This window comes from Nestor notabilis, unplaced genomic scaffold (genome assembly GCF_000696875.1).
Source record: "Nestor notabilis isolate BGI_N333 unplaced genomic scaffold, ASM69687v1 scaffold31900, whole genome shotgun sequence".
Classification (NCBI taxonomy): domain Eukaryota; kingdom Metazoa; phylum Chordata; class Aves; order Psittaciformes; family Psittacidae; genus Nestor; species Nestor notabilis.
Genome location: NW_009910247.1, coordinates 8,496 through 30,513, shown reverse-complemented (window position 1 = coordinate 30,513; position 22,018 = coordinate 8,496). Strand labels below are relative to the sequence as shown.

Genomic DNA, 22,018 nt, shown 5'->3' with positions numbered 1-22,018 from the left:
GGTCCTGCTGCTCCCAGGCAGAAGAGGTGCTTCACAGGTCGTATGGACAGGAGCACAGCGAGCTTCTCCAGCACAGTAACAGGACAAGTGTTAAATAGTGCAGCCTCACACAAACACGTTTGCTTCTTCCTTCCTATTCAGGCCATTTTTGTAATTACCTAACTGGTATTAGGAAAGGAAGAACAGGCTGGGTACCAATAGTTGCAAAGGAAGAACTTGTACACACCCCGCACCCCAATTTTTTCAATTTTACTGTGACTCAGATGGTTTTGTAGAGTGCACTCAGTCTTTGTAACAAGTCCTTTTCTTAAAACTGGGCAGGTACAGCTACATGTGCCCATGACACAAGAACTAGAAGGGATCAAGGGACCCCAAATGACTTTGGAAACATTCTGAAAGAACTGAAAAGTGAGGAATCCTTTCTGTCTTGGGAAAACTGCTAGTTACGTCTTCTTTTTTTTTATAGAGCATTAGAACATTAACCAAAAAAAGCTGAAGAGCAAGTATTGCTTATGGAATGGTCTGCAGAGGTACTGGTGGGTTTTCAGGTGGTCATTTAAAATAACAAATGATGCAACAAAACTAATTACATCTTCCTTTTGGGGAAGGGTGAGGCATAGCTATAAAACAAGAGAATTTTAGTAGCCTGGCTTGAGTGGAGAAATTCTGAAATACTGTGAAAAGGCATCGTGGCATTTGAATGATTTGTGTTTGTGTGTTTGGCTTGAAAATACACTCGCCATTAGTTTTCAAAACACTGTTGTTCATAGAATCAATGTCTGGCTTTCTTGCCATATTGGGTTAATGTAAACAATGTAGACAACTGTGCCTTTCCCTTCGGCATGTGCTGACAGATCTTATTTTCCAAACAGGTTTGGGTTTGTGGTTTGGTTGGGCTTTTTTCCCTCCCCTTAAGAATCAAAATCTTAATTTTTATTTCTTAAACTTTTCTTGGCAGGTGGAATTTTTCTAGGTACCGTTGCTACTGCAGGAATGATAGCAGGTTTTGGCACCACGCTTGCCATGACAAAAAAGAAGAATCCAGACTGGTTCAGTAAGGTTTGTTCCTTTTAAACTGTTTTCCAATTGTCATATGCAGGAAATAAGAATGCATCAGACGCTTTATAGTAATGTTGATACATGTGGAGTTTGGTTGTACAAAAATTGATGGTAAGAGCACTGGACTTAATGGAAGTCAGTAGGGGTAGGATTAACTTAAAAATCCATTCAGAGTTGGCACTGCTAAATATTTCAGTACTTGAGATTATCTGACATACATAAAGCTTATGCTGTTTGCTGAAATCATACTGCTGCTGTGGAGTGGAATTGATGGCCTGTCTTGATTGCACTCTGTCTTGACACACTTCAGTCATGAGCCTGTATCACCTCAGTGATCCAGTTCACCATGTGGTCTCACAAAGCTGCGGTGAATCGGGAAGTGAGGTAACCGCGGTAAGGATGGGAATGAGGAGGTAGAAAGCCTGTAAAAAGTGGAATATGGAAGTGAAATAACTTAGTCAAAATTCAGGCTCTCCACTCCCTTCCCACTGTGTAAAGGGGCTGATGAAGTGAGCAGTGGCTTGGAACTGTGAAATCTGATGTCCAGAAATAATCTGATCTCATGCAATTGCGAACAGGATTTACCTGAACATTGTGAAGAGAAAGACTGCAAAGCAAAGCTAGCAATTACTCTTGTAGAGTAGCATCAGCGTTACTGGCAAGAGATAAAGCTGAAGTTGCACCTACTGTACCTCCTCCATGGTGGTAAGGTAAAGTAAATACGAGCATATGTAGGACTGGCCTCCAGATTGACCTGAAACTCAGATTATGTATTCCTGTTTGGCAATGAACCACTGCAGAGATCTTCAGTTAAGAAATTACTGGGGGTGGTGTTAAAATTTAATGCTCAGATGCAGCAGCTTTCTTGTGTCCAGTTTTACCAGGTGCTGAATTTTACTATGGATTAGGTCATACAAAACAGTGAACATGCGGAGTACAATCCACCAAAACAGTTGAACACACCATTTATTTTAGGCACTATTCCTTTTAGACAAACTCTTACCCGCAAGGGGATAGTTACAGGATTGAGGCCTGTGTCTGAAAAAAATACTGTAATTTCTCCTTCTCCTACTTCCTGCTTATATCCTCCAGAAAAAAAAAAGGGGGGGGGGAGGGGGGAAAGCCTATATTTTGGTAATGAACTAATTCTGCCTTACATTTTCCTGGCCTGGTTTTTAGAAAGACTCAAGTATTGTTTTATAGCTTGTTTTTAAAGTGTTGTTTAAAAAAAAAAAAAAATAGAAGCAGTAATGAAGAGAAAACAATCTGTGCACAGAATAATGGGCTCATGAATAAAACTGAGTTCTCTTAAAAATGTTCTTTTGTTGGTGACATCTTTTTCTTCCATGCTGCTGTCTTTTAAATTTGTATAGCATTTCATTAATCAGCTTTCTTGATGCCCTGAACAGCACATCTGATAATCATATAATAAACTGTCTTGTTTACAGAATTGCTTCTCTGTGCACCCTGAGGAATCAGCCTGTGACTGAATGCTGTCAGTAAAAACAAATCAATTGTTTCCACTTACCACTATTTTTCTGGGGCAGTCAAGCATTTAAATAGTATTCAGGCATGCTTTATTTTTTTTCCCCAGCAATTTTCACAGATAATGGCTCCTATTTAAAGATGCTGTGTAGAGGATATTTTTGTCCATTCATTTCCCGTCTTCCAAATGGGAGAAATTTTTCTGCATGTTGTTATATATGGTTAGACTATGGAAGCAGGAAAAATGTCAGAAACAATCATCAGCATTTTGAATCTACGCAAGGCAGTCCCTGCTGAAAGAGTTATGAAAGTTCATTAGCTGTGGTAATGAAATTATAGGACCTGGTATAGTAGTGTCACTAGAGATCTCTGCTGTTCGTGTCCTTGTTTGTGTATGTGTATGCTTATAGAGTGTGGTTTTGTTACCAGCTTCCACTTTAGTGGATGTCCAAATCACAATAAATAAGGATCAAGATGTATTTCGCTTGTGCCCTTTGCAAGTATGTGTTTGTCCTTGGATAACTGTGTCTATAGCTAACTCCTAAGAAAAAGTGTTAATGCTGAGGACTGTCTGAGGATCATTTTAACATTTTGATAAATACACAGCCAAGAGGAAAAAAACCCCTACTGGTGCTATTTCACTGGCCCAATACCATAGCGATAGACACTGCAGATAATTATACCAAAGAAGAAAATGAGCCATTAAAAAAATGCAGTCTTTTAAAGCAAGAATGCAAGATTTTTTTCCCCCCACTTTTTGTAATGAATAGAAAAATGCAGCTCTTTGGCATGCTTTGGAGGAAATTTTTTTTTATCAAGTTAATTTCACTTTTCGGTATTTTAGACTATAAATAGTTCCATATTGAATATATTTGTATGCTTGCAGCCTCATTTATGTTTAGCTCCATTTTTTTATCCTGAGATACCCAGTAAGTAAGTAGGACTGTTCAGCTGTGTAAGGACTGTAGATGACAGTCTTTAACAGTTACCAACTGAAATCTGTGTTTCTATGTGAAGAATTGAACAGTGATCCTTTGTGGAAGAAAACCAAACCCTTTTGCTGACATTTACCCACTGTAAGCAATAGGATTATGTCTGACTTGCTGCTGTTGTGGGCTACACAGATTGAAGCTGTCCTATACCAAATGGGTACAGCGAGGTGAACATTGTGAGATTAAAACAGTTGGCTAACAGTGAATTGGTTCATGTCAGCCAGCATGTGGCTTATGCACTTGGTAGTTGCAATGTGCTGTGACAGAGAAGGTTTCATCATGGTTGTGACCCCATCATGGCTGAGGCTCCATTCCTCTTGGCCTGAGGTGGCCTTTCTGAGGGACAGTGGTTTGTGTTTTCAGGACATGTCTCATGGCAGACTCTTCTGCAGCCCTGTCTTAACTGGTTAAAACCGCCTATTCCTGTTTCTGTCAAAAATGAGAGGTACGGAGCCTGCAGAGCATTTTCTATGTTGCCGCTTGGTGAATTCTGCAGGGGGATGGGTTCAGCATGGTTGTTTCCTCTTCACAAAATTTTAAATACTACTACTGTAGTTTCCTATAATTTTAAATACTACTACTAAATAGTTTCCAGAGCTCCTTCAAAGTTGCAGCCCCTCAAAATCTCAGTCACTGTTATACCCTCTCTGTGTCCAGCTGAAACCTATGCAGGTTCCTCCGGTTTCCTAGTCTGCTGTTTCAGGACTGCGGATGAAGAAGATGCAGTTAAACCACCTGTAGGCCGGTGGTTGCCTCCCACCCATAACCCACTAAGAACAAGTACCAAAATCAGTGATGTACAGTGATTATGTTCTGACATCACTGGCATAAGGGCTTGTGACTGGTTTTGATACAGTTTATATTTTGGCTGGTGGGATAGCTGAGTGTCACATTCTTGTGCCCATGAAACAGTTGACTTCAGCATTTCTGGGTAATAAAAATCATACCCAGGTGGTACTGGCAACCATGAAAGCTGTTTCTGGTGGGAAGCCAGCTCATCTACCTCCTTGCTTGGCTCTGGGTCTGCTGGCAGTCATAACACCAGTACAGCTGGCAAGTTGGGAAAAGTTCTAGATCACTAAGTTAACATTTTTAGTTCTTATTTCCCCCCCCCCCCCAATTACTGTTCACTTTGCCTTAATCACTTTTATTTTTGGTTCTAGGGGATTACTGCCACAGCTACATTACCAGAGAGTGGTTCATCACTGGCCTTACGAGCCCTAGGATGGGGTTCACTTTACGCATGGTGCGGAGTTGGATTGCTAAGTTTTGCCATCTGGAAGGCTCTGGGTGTGCACAGTGTGAGTAGCAAGTACGATCCCCTCAAACACTGTATTTTAACTTGGGTAATGCATCTTGGGGTGGAATCTCTATATGCTTCAGCCGGGGAGTCACATGTTCATTCACCACATGTAGAGTGGCCAAGTAGAGTGTGTGCACACAGCAAAAGGCGAAAAATGGGATGCTGTTGGAGGAGAAAATGTGGGGGTGGAGGGAACAGTTTTGTCCTGCTTATGTTTATTTGCACAGATGTTTCAGATACTTCACAAAAGAGCCAATGTTCTATTTAGAGACTAAAGTAGTAGCTACAAACTTTCTGTATTCTTTGCTTATTGAATTGAAGGCTACCCCCGAATCCTAACTTCACAGCACATCAGTTAATTTGTCCAAATTCTATTTCTTTGCGTCAGGGCACTGGGGACATACAAAAAACTGAGAGGAAACCAGCTTGCTTTCTAGTGTGTTTCTGGAAGGGTCAAGAGGGCAGGAGACTGAGTTTCATGTGTGGTAGAGCGGTGGTCCATGACATGCCACATCAAGGCAAAGAAACTCAGGAAGCAGCTGTACATCCCAAGAGGTTAAGGCTATTTTTAGTAAATTGCTTATGTTCCAGTGTTTCACAGTGTGGAGCGCGAGCACTGAAGTTCATGTAATCATTTGTGTTTGCCCCTAGTAATGAGCCATGACTTAAGAGTCCCCTGCAGCTCTAAGTTTGGCAGAGCTGTCTGCATCCTAGAACTAGGAATGAATAGGCTTCCTTCACCTTCCATGGCAAATTATTTATATGTTCAGCAGTGTCTCCCAAAACTAGAAGGAAGAAGATACTACTTCCTCCCAGTACTGTTCTCATTAATACCTTTATTCAGGTTCTCATTTCTTGTTTACTCTACGGATGTATCCTGTAGGTCCCAACACACTGCACTACACAATCCCTCATTCCTTAGTTTCCAATATTGTTTCTCAATAGGAACCAGTAAAGGAAGGCAGAACACCAAAAAAGCATAGCAGGACATAGGAGGCAGCTACAACACATTTTGTTTCAACTCAAGTCCTCCTTGTGAGGCTGTCATGGAATAGCGGAGAAGGGGAGGAAGAGTGGGAGTACCAGTTTATACTCTGCGTGCTGAGCTACTCAGTTTTGTCAGTTATATCACCAGCTAAAAGGATCTATTTCATACTATGCTGCCAATTCTTATTTTCATTCTGTCAGAGTACTTCTGGTCCTGCCAAAGGACAGCAGAGTCTGACCCTAGCCCTGCAATTTACATTAACTGTTTCTCAGCAAGCTTAATTTTTACTTCCTAGGAAGCATTGGCCTAGACCCACAGTTGCCTGGTTTCCCTGTGGGGCTGCTTTCCTTGAGAACATCCATGTAAGCCTGAGATGGCCAAGCCCCATGATGTGTCAGAAACCGATGGGTCTTCTGGTTACCTGACAGCAGTGGGGTCTTGTGTCAGAAACATACAGCACACTGCAAGGCATTTTAAAGACTCATTGAGATTTTCTACTCAGGAAGCTGCACCTTATTGTATTCTGTGTTGTGTTAGTGTTGAAAGGAGTTGTGGAAAACTGTATTTTAAGATTCTCTAGCATTGGTTGTCATTGGTTTCTGTTGCAGACTACTTAAGTTTCACTGTAGTGGACAGTGAGAACTGCAGATGATGAAGGAAGCAGATTCCTGTCAAGAGACTGTCTCTGCACAGGATTTTGAACAGCTCTCTACTCTCCACTGACAAATTTACTGCATTCACTATAGACTTTTTAAATTCCCACTACAGGAACAGGTACAATAGTGCTGCTCATTATTGCAAAATCAGAAATTAGCAATATGTAAGTTTCCTGTGACATACATTTTTCCTATCCGTTTACTATCTGTTAAATATAAACATGTTGAAAATTTCTGGAGGTACAAAACCAGTAGTATGTTAAAAATGCAATAGTCTGACCAAAGCAAAGAGGCTCATTAGCATTAAAATATATTTCTAGAATAAGCCAGCTTTGATTTTTGATTGGTTTCGACACTTTTTGCATACTGCTTTAACATTAACACTCAGGAACAAACACTGGCTGTTGATTTGTGCTTAAATATCATCTTCCTGAGCTGAGATTAAATAAGGGTTATAAGATGGCTAGTACATCATTAGTTCTGGACTTTTAAACATATGCTTATTTTAAGAAGGGCAGTTTATTTGCCTATTTCAGTGGAACATGGTGGTACTTTTGAAAATTCTTAATTGCTATCATGTAAGCAAAGATGATAAATTAACAATCGAACTATTGTTTTTTTAGAACACAGATGCATATATTGGGTCTAATAATTATTAGATAACCACCACAATAAATGTTATTTGTGGGAAACTCTCTACTGAAGTTATCACTGAGTGAAAAGAAGTTTCTTTACATACAACTGTTGAGACCACGGAAGATACCATAGATTTTATACTAAGCTCAATGTGTTCAAATGAACATTTTAATTTTAGTTAAACATCTTAAAAAGAGAGGCTCTTACAGATTTACCTGGATAAAAATGTCCTGAGTCTTCGGTGTGGTCAAGCGCTGTGAGTTCATTTGCTCTGTAGTACATGTAGGGTCCCCAATACCTGTAAAAGCTCAAGTTACAAGTTCAAACCTAGCATCAGGTATCAGAATTTCAAAGCTGTGTGCTTAAGACAGGCTTCAGTCTCTGGAAGTATTATACTGCATATGACCTGAGGGGAGAATTGACTCATTTTGATGCCAGGAATCTGTTTGAACTTAATAACTAAAACGTTGGCAGCTGGGCAAAGAGAAGAAAAGGTTCTGCCCAGCCTCCTCACCTTGTGCCTGTAATGGTAACCAGCTGCCTTTGGGACCTGCTGATTAGTGATCTGGCCCTGCTGGGCAGCAGCTTAATTTGTTTAAGAGCTACTGGTAATATTTGTAACATTACTGACAGCTAATACAGTCTCTCGAGATTAAATTGTTTCTCTCTATATTAAATCATTAAGGATAATAAAACTCTAATTGTAAGCACTGCAGATGTTTCATTTTGCAAACAAGAAAGCTGCTTCTGTTACCCTTAGTACATAAACTCCAGCATGTTCTGAAATCCACTGCCAACTCTGTCCCTGTGACTGTCTTGGTGAGATCATAGTAAGTAAAGGACTCAGAGAGAGTAAAGGACTGACCTGCACTTGCAGAGTTTGGAGGGGAGTTCTGAGTCAAGTAAGACGGAGTTGCTAAGTGTTGTTGAGTGCCTCCTGTCATCTCCAGGAGTAAAATACAAGAAGCTGCATATATAAAATAAAAATTCAGGAAAGTTAGCTGTGGTGATTTGGCAGGAGTCAGACTGAAAGGAGTAAGAGATGTTGAAGCGTAGCTGCTCTGGCCAGGAAAGCTACTGAGCAGTTCCCCTCCTGCCTGGCTAGCCGTCACTGGGTTTACCGGAGGAGGACAGCAAAGCTTGCTTGTTGAGTTGAAGTGCAGTGAAAGCTGTTGTCGTGGTTTAAGCCCAGCCGGTAACCGGAACCACACAGCTGCTCATTCACTCCCCTCCTTTTTCCTCCCCCAGCTCCCGGAGGGATGGGGAGGAGAATTGGAGGTATGTAACTCCCACGGGTTGAGATAACAGCACTCCAGTAGCTGAGGTATAATACAAACCACTGCTGCTACCAATAATAATGATAAGAGGAATAACAAGGGGAGAGGACACAACCGCTCACCACCCGCCGACCGATACCCAGCTCGACCTGAGCAGCGATCTGGGCCTTCCGGGTAACTCCCCCCAGTTTCTATACTGGGCATGACGTGCTGTGGTATGGAATACCCCTTTGGCCAGTTTGGGTCAGGTGTCCTGTCTCTGCTTCCTCCCATCTTCCCCTCCTCCCTGGCAGAGCATGAGACTGAGAAAGTCCTTGGTCGGAGTAAACATTACTTAGCAACAACTAAAAACATCGGTGTTATCAGCGTTGTTCCCAGACTGAAAGTCAAAAACACAGCACTGCACCAGCTACTAAGAAGGAGAAAAAATGACTGCTGTAGCTGAACCCAGGACAGCTGTGCTTGGCGCTCTCTGTGCTTTGAACTCTGCCCCAGTTACGCATGCACTGCTTTGAACTGATGGACTATTCAGTTGGCGTGGCAGAATTGCCCTAATCCTTTCGCGTTTCTGCTGTAGAACTGTTGTGATCGTACTTGTGTCCGCAGAGGGCGCTCAGCCCTCCGCACACCTGACAGGCCAGAACTAGCACAGCCAGCTTCTGCTACCATTACTTCTGGTGGGGTTTCGGTGGGGAATCCCGTGTGATTCCTCCGCTGCGGAGCGCCTGTCAGTTCTATCCCGTGCCCGGGGCGGGGGAAGGTTGGGATGGTCTCTGCTGCCCCGCAGCGACCCCACCTGGCCTCGGCGGAAGTGGCAGCGCAGGCACAGCCTTCGCGGGAAACGGCACCGGTTATTGTTCACGCTGACGGGATGAGCTGGTTTAATCATCTTATAACGTCTTTAATCGTTTTATAACGAGCGGGGGATGCATTAGTGCACTAGTTGTCAATGGTGTTGCCGTTAGTTGGAGCCCTGAAGAGTAGTTTTGCATTGTATCGTTACTAAAATGCTGTGATTTTTAACGTTCAGGGATGTATTTCCAACGAGCATGAATTGCCAACAGGACAGTGAGTGATTGATAAAAACATGTATTACCTGAAGCTTTGTGACTGTTTAAATGATCTCGTTACTACTTACATAGAGATGAAATGACAAGAGCAAACTTGATGAATCATAATTGCTGTAATTAATCTGTGTCGTCATTCCGAAACAGCATCACAATTGCTCAGCGGTTTGTGTTGTGGAAGGAGACCAAAGCTGCAGTTCAGTACATGTCATCCATACACCTTCTGAGATAGCCTGTGTTTGTCATAGAAGCAAGTCATAACTAACATTTGTTCCAGACACTGAGATGCTGCACCAGCTTTGGTGATATGAGATATTTATTTAATCTTTGTGGTTTATTGTTTTTTAATACAGTGATGTGACAATGCCTACTTCCAGCTCTTAAATGGCTTTATTGTTAAAGGTGGTTCCCTGTAGCTTTATAGGCTGCTGGGTTTTATGCCAGCATGAAAACCCACGGGTGATAGTAGGTAACTGATCCTTCTGTCTTGGTAAGGGATATAAAAGATTTTATGCTGTCTCAGGTTGGGTTGTTAATATCCCCTGACTGCAGTTACCATTCTGAGGACAGGCTGGTAAGGAATAAACTTTACCGAATTCCAGTCAGCTCTTAATCCTAAACAGAGAAGTGATGGATCAGCAAGGACTTGGTTTGATATTGGTTTAAGTCCTATTTTTCAGTAATGTAAAAGAGAAATTGTTGTTTACAGAGCCTAGGAGATGGTGGTTATCTAGTTTTACATTGTTCCTCTTTCAGAAAATAACCAGCTGTCAGTAATAGTCAGACTTTTTTAACTCGCTTCTTGGAGTCTCAGGAAAATATTTAAAGTCAGTCTACCTTTGAGTACCTCTGAGCACAGAACCTCTGTCTGTATTAGCAAGTATCACTGACCAGCAGTGCTAGGGCAGTGAAGCAACTGAGGACCTGACACCTACAACCATTCTGAGGGATTTTTAAAACTTGGGCTGCCTCTGGCTTTGCCCCATGGCTTGCGTGCCTGCCTGCAGCTGGAGTAGGTTATGTGCACTCCTGGTATGCCTCTTCGGCTTTGTGTCACCGTAAAGAAATGCAGTTTATGTGTTTGGAAACTGTTCAGCAGTGCACAAACCCATGCCCAGTAAACAGGACAACTGGGAGATTTGCTTTCAAAGAGCACTCCAGATCCCAACCTGGGGCTTATCCAGGCACACCCACAGCTGCCTTCTCTGAGACACTTTGTAAAGTAGGTGGTCATGTGCAATGTTAAGCATAAGCTTAATAATTGACATCCGGCTTGAAACAAAATGGCTCCACCCTTCTAAATGAGTGTATTTGCTATTTAACAACTTCCACATCATGTTCTATGACACTATCTTCTATGGTTTTGAGCTTGCAACCTCAGAACCCTGTAGCTGCACGCTCCTGATGCAGTGGGCTGACTGTTGCTGGTGGAAAACACAGAGGTATTGAAATAAATTTTGTAGAGAAGAATGGGTTTGGCCAATTTAACCTTATTTTGTTTTAAGTTGAATATTTAAACATCCTGTTTCAATATTCTTCATATGAATTGCTCAATGAATTTCAAATTTTCAATTGAAGAATAAATGGTGTTTCACTCAAAAAAAAATTTAAAAGTAACAAAAATGATCTTAAACCCACTGTTACAGTTCACCTAACCAAGTATTTTCCAAATATGGAATTTTCCAAACAGTTAAACTTTTCTTATTTAATTTACCCATTCTACAAATGTTATGATGTACCACACCTTTTTGTTGCTTGGAAAAATGTTAGTTTTGCAATTTTCTGGAAGTTACAGTTGAATTGTAAACCCTTGTTTTAAATAAGCAGGGTTTTGTTCTTAATGAAACTTGCAGCTATAGAATACTTGACAGGTATTAAAACATACCTATGAATGCCTGATGAGGTTTTTTTCTTTTTTTTTTAAACTGTCAGCAATTACGAGTCTTCTGTTAAAGGCAAAACAATGCCCCTCAGCCCTCGTAGACTGAAGCACACAACAATTAACGAACAAGATAAATGATGCTTTAAAAGCCCTTTTGCTCTTCATGCCCTCAATAAATCAGGTTTTATTTCCTCAGAAATAAAAGCGTTCTTTCTCCTGTAGGAAAAGGGCCAGAGTGATTCATATGAAGGTTTGTGAGATTCTGACTGTTGCTTCCACATCTGTTCCATGGAAAGCTGGAGAAACAGAAGAATTGCCCAGCAATTTGTGACAAAATACTAGTTTGTCAGTTTTATGGTGAATTCTAATATATATGAAGTAAAGAATTAAAAAAAATAACCTATGAACTTCACTGTATACTTGATAAGGCGGAATGCTTATTGAAGGAATAAGGTCCTAATTTTTCTACTGGAAAGCTGTTACATCTGCTTTATGAATAGGGACAGCTGTAAGTAAGTGTTTCAAGAATATGGGAAGACTGTAACTGTAGCTGTCTTGAGGGATTACTCTGCTGTATCTTAGAAGGGACTCGTAGCTGTTAACTGCCACCAGCTTGTTAAGAAGCTAGAAAGAACAAAACCATGTTCAGCCCATGGTCTGAAATTGCCTGTGGAGCAGTTCTGCGTTGCTGTAAGCAGATGAGCAGGTGTGATTCAATTCTTGGCTGCGTGTAACTGTGAACTATATGTGTACAACTGAAATCTGAGTAAGAGCTTATCTGATAGGTGTGAATTATTCATGCTGTATCTTGGTCCCATGGGATCTTCCCGTGCTTCGTTAAGTGGGGTGGTATGGCCATGCTTGTCTTGCCCTTCTGTACTGCAAGAGCCCAGCTGCTCTGCTTGCCTGGAGGCACCCATCCATCCCTGCCTGACTCTGACAGGCTTCCTCATGGAGTTCAGCTCTGGTCATGGCGTTGAGGTTTACACGTTGCTCGAGTTTTGGTTTGTTCAGGCTTTTTCCCCAGCCATAAATTTCACTTGTGGATGATACATGTAATGAATTCCTGGACATATAGAGGAAATTAAAAAATTAAAAAATTACAGAGGTTGTCCTTTTCAGGAACTGCCTGCTTGCAAACAATTCGTGGTTTTAATTCAGAAATTCAAATAACAGCACAGAAAAGTTTATAGAGTCGGGACATTCATCCTGAGATTTTGGGTCCATTAACCAACTTGCGTTATACATTTGGATATTGAACTATTTTAAATTTTAAATTACTTAATATTAATTTTTCAAATTGCCCAGGGTGACTAAGGAGCAATGACTAATACACCATAATAGACTAATCATGTGGATGTCCTTTCCAGGGATCCCGATTTGAAAGTAAGATTCTGCAGAAATAAATGGTGTGCTCCTCAGTGATTTCAAAAGTATTTCACTCTGTTTTTCTGCATGGCATGAAAGCCTTTTGCAACAAGATGGTGTAATCCAAACTTCCTACCATTACTCTTATTTTGAAGCCAGCTGCAGCAGCACTGAAGTCAGTAAGAATAGTCTTGAGAATGAGACACTGACTTCATGTACTTTAAGATATCATATACCACAAAAACTGAAGTCCTAGGCATTTAATTTCAGAAAGATCAACAGGTAATGTATAAATTTTTTAAGGATACTCCTGTATCTCTGAACTTTTTTTTTTCAGATTGTGATTTACAAAATTACTGTCTTGGTGTATATGAATTAATAGCTGTCTTTCTAATTGATAATAATTAGCTAATCACTTCCTTTGTGTGTGTGTGTGTGTGTGTGTGTGTGTTCAAAATAATCTAGCGTTAAAGCAGAACAGTTTCGTTTTCTTTAGGCTTTTCTACTGAGATGGCATCTTCTTCCTTTTATGATAGATATATAGAAAGATACTTTCAGGTTACCAGTAACAATCCCACTTGTGGGAGCTAGGTCACATTTGCACAGAAATTAAACCAGAAAAAGTGCTGCTAGTAAAAGAAGTTTGTGAAGTAGACCAGCTATCTTCCCATTTGTGAAATGCATTCATTTATGAATGGGTAACACAGCTGCTGCTTGCTTGGAAAAGTAATATGAGGAAAGTATTTCATGTGTTTTATCTCTTCATGCGACCCAATCATTGGGAAAGAAGCAGCCTGGCCCCCATGACTCGACAGCTTTCAGTAGTTCACCAGTAATTTGAGACAGAATATGTAGTAACTGTGGGAGGTTACTATATATGTATAATGGTTTGGGAGCTGTGACAGCTTCATTCTAAACAGTGACAATCCTCTCCCCCTCTCCCTGTAAAGTTCACTTAGGTTATTTTCATGTTATTTTTCTTCTAAAAAGCAGAGGACATGTTTTACCCAATTACAGAGGATTTATAGGGATAAGTTTCTAGAACAATACAGCTATGTGTTTGTTTAGTCTTAGGCATTGTAAATGGCCTGCTGATTTCAAAGAGAGCATTCAGTGCTGCATAAGGTTAAGCATGTGTGTAAATCTCCATGGGGTACAGGGTTAATATGAGCGCTTGACTTTTTTAGGTGGTTTAACAAAATTCTGCTGCTGTTTTTCTCTATGCAAGCCTGAAACACTGGAATCAGCAAACAGGTTGTGCACAGTGTATTATGACAGTAGAGCATAAGACAGTTAAATATTAGGATGTATATTGCCAGCATTGACTCTCTGAGGGCCATTTTCATAGACCTGTAGTCCTGCATAATCCAAACATTCATAATGCCTTTGCCAATGAAGTGTAAGTTCTAAGAATAAGAACCAGGGCTCTATTTTCCTTGCTTATTTTAGAGGTCAGCGTGCAGACCGGCACAGGGTGACATGCAGTGAGTGCCCCATTTTACACTGAGAATCACCTTCAGCCAGCAGGCTGTTTGCTCTACTCTTCAAGTACTGCAAGGGGTCAGCGCTTGCCATTTTCTACAAATAACTTGCTATTTCTGTCTGTGGACCTTGGTAATCATCTGCTAACAAGGGCAACAGCAATCATTTTAAGATTTGGGAAAAGGCAGCAAGAACAGTCCTCGCTGATGCTTTTAAATCCAAGGCAGCCCATCTCATCTTCATGCCTTGTGAAACGGAAAGTGGCTGAGGAGGACACAGGGCATGTACGTACTATATTCTGCTGCCAGTTGATATTCCAGTTGAGGCGATCTAACCTCATTTCATTTGGAAGCTAATGTAAGCAGTTCTTACTGGTGTGAGTACTAAAATAGGAAACTAATAATTCCTAGAATCTGGGATGGCCTATTATGAATGTCAGACATTAAAGAGAACATTTCTTCCTAAAACTTTCATTCTAGGATTCAAATAGACTCTTTTAGCCCCTCTTCCATTCATTTTAATATGAACGGCCATGTAAGTGCTCTCAGTAATAGTGCTATCCCAATTTTTGTGTGACATTCTGTCAACGGTGTACATTAAAAAGAGATTATTAAATGGAAGATGCTTTTAGGTCCCCATATTTTTGCCATCTGAGGCAGGATCATTAGGTTAAGATAAGAAAATAACAGTGATCTGTAGCTATTACAGATTATTTAATGCAGTAAGGTAGATGATACCCTTTTAGAAAGAAGCCTGACAGAGGTAGAACAGTTACTGTAATTTATTTGGCAAGAAAAAAACAGCATCAAGCTTTGCAATATCTGTGATGATAAAAAAAGGTAAAATTCACTTGAGTGCAATTCACTTCAGAGAGTTGCCTCCAGGAACAGAGCATGCTGGAATGTTAAGAAATGTGTTACAAATCATTCACATACCACTAGGTTCAGAAGCATCACCTGAGGGAGTGGCCCATGATACTGAAGGTAGCAGAAAAAGGTAAAATACAAGCAGCTTTTAGTGCTTCTATTTTAGTATTAGTAGTGCAGTGGTACTGCACTATTAATTGAAGACATTTTCACAGTTGAACTGAGTACCCCAGTGTCAGTGCCGCTGACAATAACAAAGAGACAGCCATTTCAAGTGAGTTAGTTCAAAACATTCCAGTAGTTAGCACACAGCACATTAGTTTTCATAATTATATTCATGCCTGTTGATTTGAGGCCACTTGCATGTGTATTGTGGAATGTGGAGGAAATACAGGAGAAGATTTCCGGGAGAGGGGAGAAGAGACCTGCTGAGTGGCATGTGTACTAAAAAGAGAAGTCAAGGCAAGATAGATTCCTAATTGCAGCACTTCCCTCATCAAGAAGTGTGCTTGTCCCTGGAGAGATAAAGCAGGTAAAGACAAGGTCCCAATTCTGGTACTTTGAGCATGCAGTATTAATAGAACATAAAGGCAGATTCATCATCTTCACAAGAAGCTCACCACACTGCAGGAGGTGACTGGACAGTGGTAATCCCAATTCATTGAATAACGGCTAATTTACATGTTCAGTGAACAAATTATTTCCTTGATTACAAGGCTCTTCTGAAGTTGCAGTAGGCCTGGTACAATTATGTCAACCAGATGCCAACAAGAACAACCCTGAGGCCAGGTGTGAGTATCTTTGGAGGCCAGATTTAGTCCTAAAAATATTAAATAGATTTTGGCCAGTAAAGGTCCAGGATACTGAGCTGATACTCTCTGACTGAAATAGAATGGTTAGGTTTGGAAAGAACCTTAAGAGCAGCCTAAAATTTGATACTAGAACATTTCCTAAGCAGGCAGACATTGTCACTGGGAGAGAAGGGATAGGAACTTTGGATGTGGTTTCCATGGTTATTTGTGTGGTTCCATTACATCAGAGAACAGTTATTTTTCAAAGTCTCTCCATGCTTTTACTTTTTCTCACTTACTTAGCGGCAAGTGAGCTTTAGAGGAGCTCTGAGTAAAGGGAGGACAGTGGCTTCCCCACCCATCATCCTCTTTTAGAAGGCTTTCTGTAATTGCTTTTAGTTTTAATTTGGTTTTGTGTGTTTTCAGTGGAGTAATAGAGGTGCCCTGTAGGGCTTATGAGTCCATCATTTCTGAAGAAATTTAGAAGTCTGAGTCTAGAAACAGCCAAAAAAATCACATTGCACCAGCTCAGTAGCTGGTATAAAATATTTTATTTCCAGCTATACTGCCTGAGCTACAGCAGTTTACATCAGGTTAGGATCTGACCGTTCCTGTGTTACTAAATACCCAGATAATACTTGAATGAGGTGAAAGAGTGGGAAGAGTTGGTTCACTTTTTGGGAAGTTAAAAATCTTAAGTAAATCAAGTACTTTTCACACATCAGAGAATTGGGGTAACTTGATTACAGAGGACTGGAAAAAACAGCTAAGCCAAAGCTCCTAAAGCATTTCCTACTGTAAATACTTGTATTTAATTGTCAGCAATTGTTTAGTGTGATTTGGGCTGTTCCCCTATGTCAGCTCTGATACTGGTGTTCATTATTCTTCAAAATACTAGCTGTTTATGACAGCTTTTTAGTATTAAATAAGAATCAAAAATATTAGTTTAGGAACAATTGTGGGTGACTGCCAAGGTTTTTAAAAATCAAACCCAAATGATTTATCAAAACAGCTATCTGATCAGAATAAAATATAAAGCAGACAGTGAATTAGTTTTTACCGAAGAACACGATCAGTATAAAACAATAGGATAATTAGGCTCTGAATTTTCCTCCTACTTTATATAATATGTATTTTTATTTGATTATCACTACCCATGCATTTTTACACAAAAACTTGATCTAAAATGCTTTCATCCATCATTGTTAGTTATTGTGTTAGTAAAGGATTAGTAATTTCTTTGTAAATTGTTTCATTCTTTGTATCAGCTGTAACTTGAATAATTGCATTCCAATGCAAACTATTTCTCTAAAGGAGTACCATTTTTTTGTCAGCATTATTCATATGCAGGACTTGAACAGAAAATGGTCCAAAGGTATTTGTAATAAACGTGATGACCCATAACACACAAAATGTGGGCATATAAGAGAAGGTGCTTGTTTGTGGCTGTTTTAGAATATCTAGATTTCCTGGAACCTCTCCAGGACATACTGTCTAAGACAGCATTAGGTCTTCAAGAGGTCATTGCATCCAGTGCTTCAGTACCACATCCTGTCTCCTCTGCACGAATGTCATAGATTCTGTAGAGCTTCCTAAATATAGCAGTCCAGAATTTCCCCTGCACATCCTGATGTTTGTGTAACAGGATTTTCATCCATTTGATTTTTTTCATTCCTATCATTTAAAAATATATTATGTATAGAAATATATGTAAAAATACTGGAAGAAAGAAATCCACTAAATCTAAATACTAGCTTCAAAGTAATTTTTCACAAAACTGAATTTCAGTTTTGCCAGGACTATTGAATCAGACATTGGTGATAAAATGGTTATCATAAATAAAGATTTGGCAATCAGTATTAATGTATTGATATACAAAATATAAAACTAGCAAACTTCATCTTTCACAGCATTTTATTTTAACAATAGTGAAAGAAAAGCTTGGTCTTATATATTGTTATGAATCTTGTTTCCCTTCCTACTAATGTATAAATCTGAACAAGACTTGGTTTTGTCGCCTGTATCCATATGGTCAGAGTACTGTCAGAGTTGACCAGTATTTTTTCTTTAATCCTTGTTTTAAAATCCTTGAATAGACCTGTTGGGCCTTTAATCCTTTACCAGTGTAGAAAATGGTGCTGCAGTGAAAATACTAGCACATTCTGTGGGAGTAGTTTTCCCCCAAACAAAAGTGTGTGTGTGTGTGTGTGTTCATATAATAGTAGTGAATCACTCAGGCAAGTGGTCCAAATTAGGCATCCCAGTGTGGTGGTTTAGAAGGTGGGATTATTGTGGGTCCTTTCATACTTTTTTCCACTTCATTAATTGAACCAACATAATCAGAGGGAAAGTCTTAATTTCCTGTTATTTTTGAAGTCTTTTTACCTCTTTACCTCACACAGCTTATTTTGTGGCGTAAGACCGAGGTTCATGGTGCCACTTTATTTGCTCCTTACTAACAGTTAACATTTCATTTTTTTATTTCTTTTATAGATGAAAGAATTAAAAACTAAAATGCAGTCAATGTTTCCAGCAATTCCTAAAAATAGTGAGTCCACTGTTGAATGGGAAGACTTACTTAAATCCAAGTGAAAGACTTCGAGCCATTTGGAGATGTCTTTTTCAGCAAGAACAGGAGCTGGAGCAGCAGAAACATCCCATGTGAAAAGAGAGAAGAAAACTTGGAGTGAGCAAGTTACTGAGTTCACTGATCCTGGGAATGTCAGTTAACATCTAGCAACAAGGGAATTAAAAACAAAACCAAGCAAAACAGTTCGTATTGTACTTTTCAGCATGCTTGTTATAGTTGATTTCTGAGGAAATGAACTCCCCAAGAGAAGTTGGATCCACTTTGAAAAAAGACTATTTTATGAAGACTTAAAGAAGAAATGGATCTTCAGTACCCCAGTAAACTGTTATCCCATCCTGTGTCTTACAGGAATTTTAGGAAATTTCTCTAGGACGCAAAACGGTACTTTCAGTGACATGTACGTATCCCATTAGGAATATAACATCAAGTCCATTATAAGAGATCTGTTGCTGAGCCTGAAGGTAAAGCACACAGTGCACTTTTTAAAAAATAAAGGAGATATTTAAATTTGCAGTAGAGAAAGTATCTAAACCAAACTATTTCTTTGTGTCTGAAGGTAAAGTTTACAACATCCAGTATGTTGGCAGTGACCTACTGAGCTCCTCTGCAGAGCATCAGAAGAGATTTCTACAAAGTGCACTGTTTTCTCAGTGTTAGCTTTTTTATTGGATCCCGCAATAGTGAATCTGATAGTTTGCATAAAAGTTTCTACCATATTTGTATAGCAACTTAAGCTGTGAAAAAGGTATAAAATTATGAGACACACCATGTGTCCTACACAATATTTTCAGCTGAGAAAGTGTATGGGCTGGGCTAGTTTTTTGGTATTTCACCTGGAGAAGCAATGTGGCACTTTTCCACACTGCGGTAATCTCATAAAGTGTGGGCGTAAGAAGAATAATGTCTTACTCAAACATTGTATTTGCAGAACTGTAGATCTGTAAAAATGCAGAAATAAAAGAAAAATGCTATCAGTGAACAATCCTTTGTTGAATGCTCAATTATCAGGTTTTTTTATTAATTGCACATTGTCCAATTAGTCAGTTGTCAGATTCAATGAAGTCCTCTTAAAGCCTGTCTTTTATGATTAAGTCTTTATGTTCCTAGGAAAGAACATTAAAAAAAGCTTTAAATGTTAGATGAATAATAGAGAGGTATGGTTTTCTTATGAAACATGACACTAAAATAATATCTTTAAAGCAACTGAAGGGTAATGGTTGACATCTTTTCCATAGCTTGGTGCTTGTAATGCAGTATTAAATAATTCTTGGTGAATACTGCCATCATAAGCATATGAAAAATGGTACTATTTTCATATTTCTGTTAGTTTGTGTGCATGGTGATACTGCATTGCTTAGGCATATTAATGCTGAGTTACCAAATTTAACAAGTAGCCATGTCGTTAAAACTGGTCAGGTACTGAACGGAACTAAATAGATGCAAATCACATGATGTCTGTAAGGTTGCTTACCTTTAGTTTCTGGGGTGGGATTCAGGTCATCTGTCTCGATCTGTATTAAATAACTCACCTAAGTCAGCCATCCCAAGTTTCCTGTACAGTCAGTGGAGAAAGACAGGACTGGCAGGGGGTTACCTGCACTGTACTAAAAATGAATGGCTGCTCCTGGAACTGTACAAAGCATCTGACCTGACCTACCTGCTGGCTGCCTTTGAAAAGGGTTGCTATACCTTTACTTACCTCCCAACAGCACAGTAACTGCATAAGAACACGGTTCAGGATAAGAATGAATCATTTTTGAGTGCTTTAGAGCTCTGAGGATTAGAACAGTGCTTGTCCTGGCACAAGAAAGCTGTCCCTTCTGGTAATGGTTAGCCATTGGATCAGTGTAACTGCATTAGTATTTAAAAAAAAAATAATCAAAAATCCCCTATGACACATAGGATGAATTAAATCTGGAGGTGCCCATTTATATGGACATACCAGATGATGCTCTTCAAAAAATCCTAACAGTGAAATATACAGACACTATATAAAGACAGAAGTCTTTAAAATAGAATCACACAGGGCAAGTACAGAGTGCTCAAGTAAATCCATGTTGAGGTGTAAGGCTGAACATAAAACATCTTCCAAGGAAAGAGGAATTCATACATCATCTTATTCCAAGCTTTAGTCTGTGCTTTTGGCTGGAAATGGGTTTTCTCTAGATAAAGGTTTCTGTAGAAGAGTGCAGGCGTAATATGAAAGTAAATTAAGTCTCAATCCACATGTAAAATATGGGAAATCTTGGATTTTCTTTATCGCACTGTGCAGTCCTTTTCACCTGGTGAACATTCTGCTGGTTTTGTGATGGTTCATTTTTTCTCTTTATCAAAATATTTGGCAAAGAGTTACTGGAAACCACAACAAAATCCTGAACAAATAGAGAGGAAGAGTACCTGGTACACCAATAGCAGCTAAATACCATAGTACATGCAGTTACTGAAACTGAGCAAATAAAATTAGGCAAAAAACAACATCAGAAAATACAGATTAAAAAGAAAAAGTCGAATTTCAGGACTTAAATACTGGAAGCAGACCATGGCACTAAAAATGTTGGCAAGTCCAGTGGCTCCCCTATTGCTTTATCTTTTATTTAAAAAGTTGATGACTCTTTCTGCATCAAGGGAGTGTAAGAATAAAACATGGAAGAAGTTTGTTTTCATTATCAACTTTTCCTGTACAAAACGTTACACTAAAATAAAGGGATGTTTGCAACAGTGCTATTCAAAGTGGGTAATGTGGTCTAGCCACAGTGAGGTTTCAAGTTATTTCAAGTCACTTTTCAGCTGACCTCTGTGATTCATTTACACTGATTTCTCTCTCACTTTCTGGTAACATCTAGTTATGGGAATAATGGAGGCCGTGTGTGTTCCTGAAATTAGACTGCAGGCTAATACTTAATAATACATGAGCTCCCTCTATACTACTATGTTGCTTAAAAGCAAAAAGTGAAACAGGAAAACGGAAAGAGATCAGTATGGCGAACGGTTGTGTGAGAAACAGTAACGGGCAGGCTACTTCACCATTCACGTGTTTACAAAGGGAGCCTCCACAGCAGCAGTCAGCAACAATGTCTTTGCTGTAGAACGTGGCGAATGAAAACAAACTGGAAATGTTTGTTTAATTTGGTCCACTGCTCACTCTGGCAAAAATGTCCCAGGGGCTTTTGCTGTGATTTTTGTCACCTACGGCATCTGCTGACTTAAACCAGGCTTCTAAGAGCTCATCGTTTTAGAAAATTCAGGTCACCTAACATAAATGCAGAGCAGAATAGCCTTCAATATTTCGGCTGTCATTCAAAAATCTCCAGAGAGTTATGTGCCTGAAACTCAATTAAGGACGAAGAGCTGAATCAACACTGCGAGAGTCAGGGCTGGTGGTTGCTGAATTTCTAGCCGTTTTGAACCTGATAGGCCAGAAAACAATCCCATCTGGACAAAAGGTCCATTTCAGCAATCAGGATTAAGCTGACAGAAGTTTTGTGTAATTTGTCTATTCCTTTAATAGCATGGACATATTGTTAAATTAGTTCATGGAAAGAAAGAATGTTTAACAGTTAATGCGATCCTTTATGT

The 22,018-nt window shown here is 39.6% G+C and overlaps 1 protein-coding gene across 1 annotated transcript; it reads left to right on the top strand.

Moving 5' to 3' along the window:
• Positions 1 to 948: 948 nt before the first annotated feature.
• On the top strand, positions 949 to 18,606 carry TMEM242 (transmembrane protein 242; the record flags this gene model as incomplete). The annotated part of the gene is made up of 3 exons (XM_010009146.1): positions 949 to 1,059; positions 4,700 to 4,837; positions 18,346 to 18,606. Coding segments are annotated over 3 exons (348 nt in total), but the record flags the coding sequence as incomplete, so codon positions are not given.
• Between the last annotated feature and the right edge of the window lie 3,412 nt (positions 18,607 to 22,018).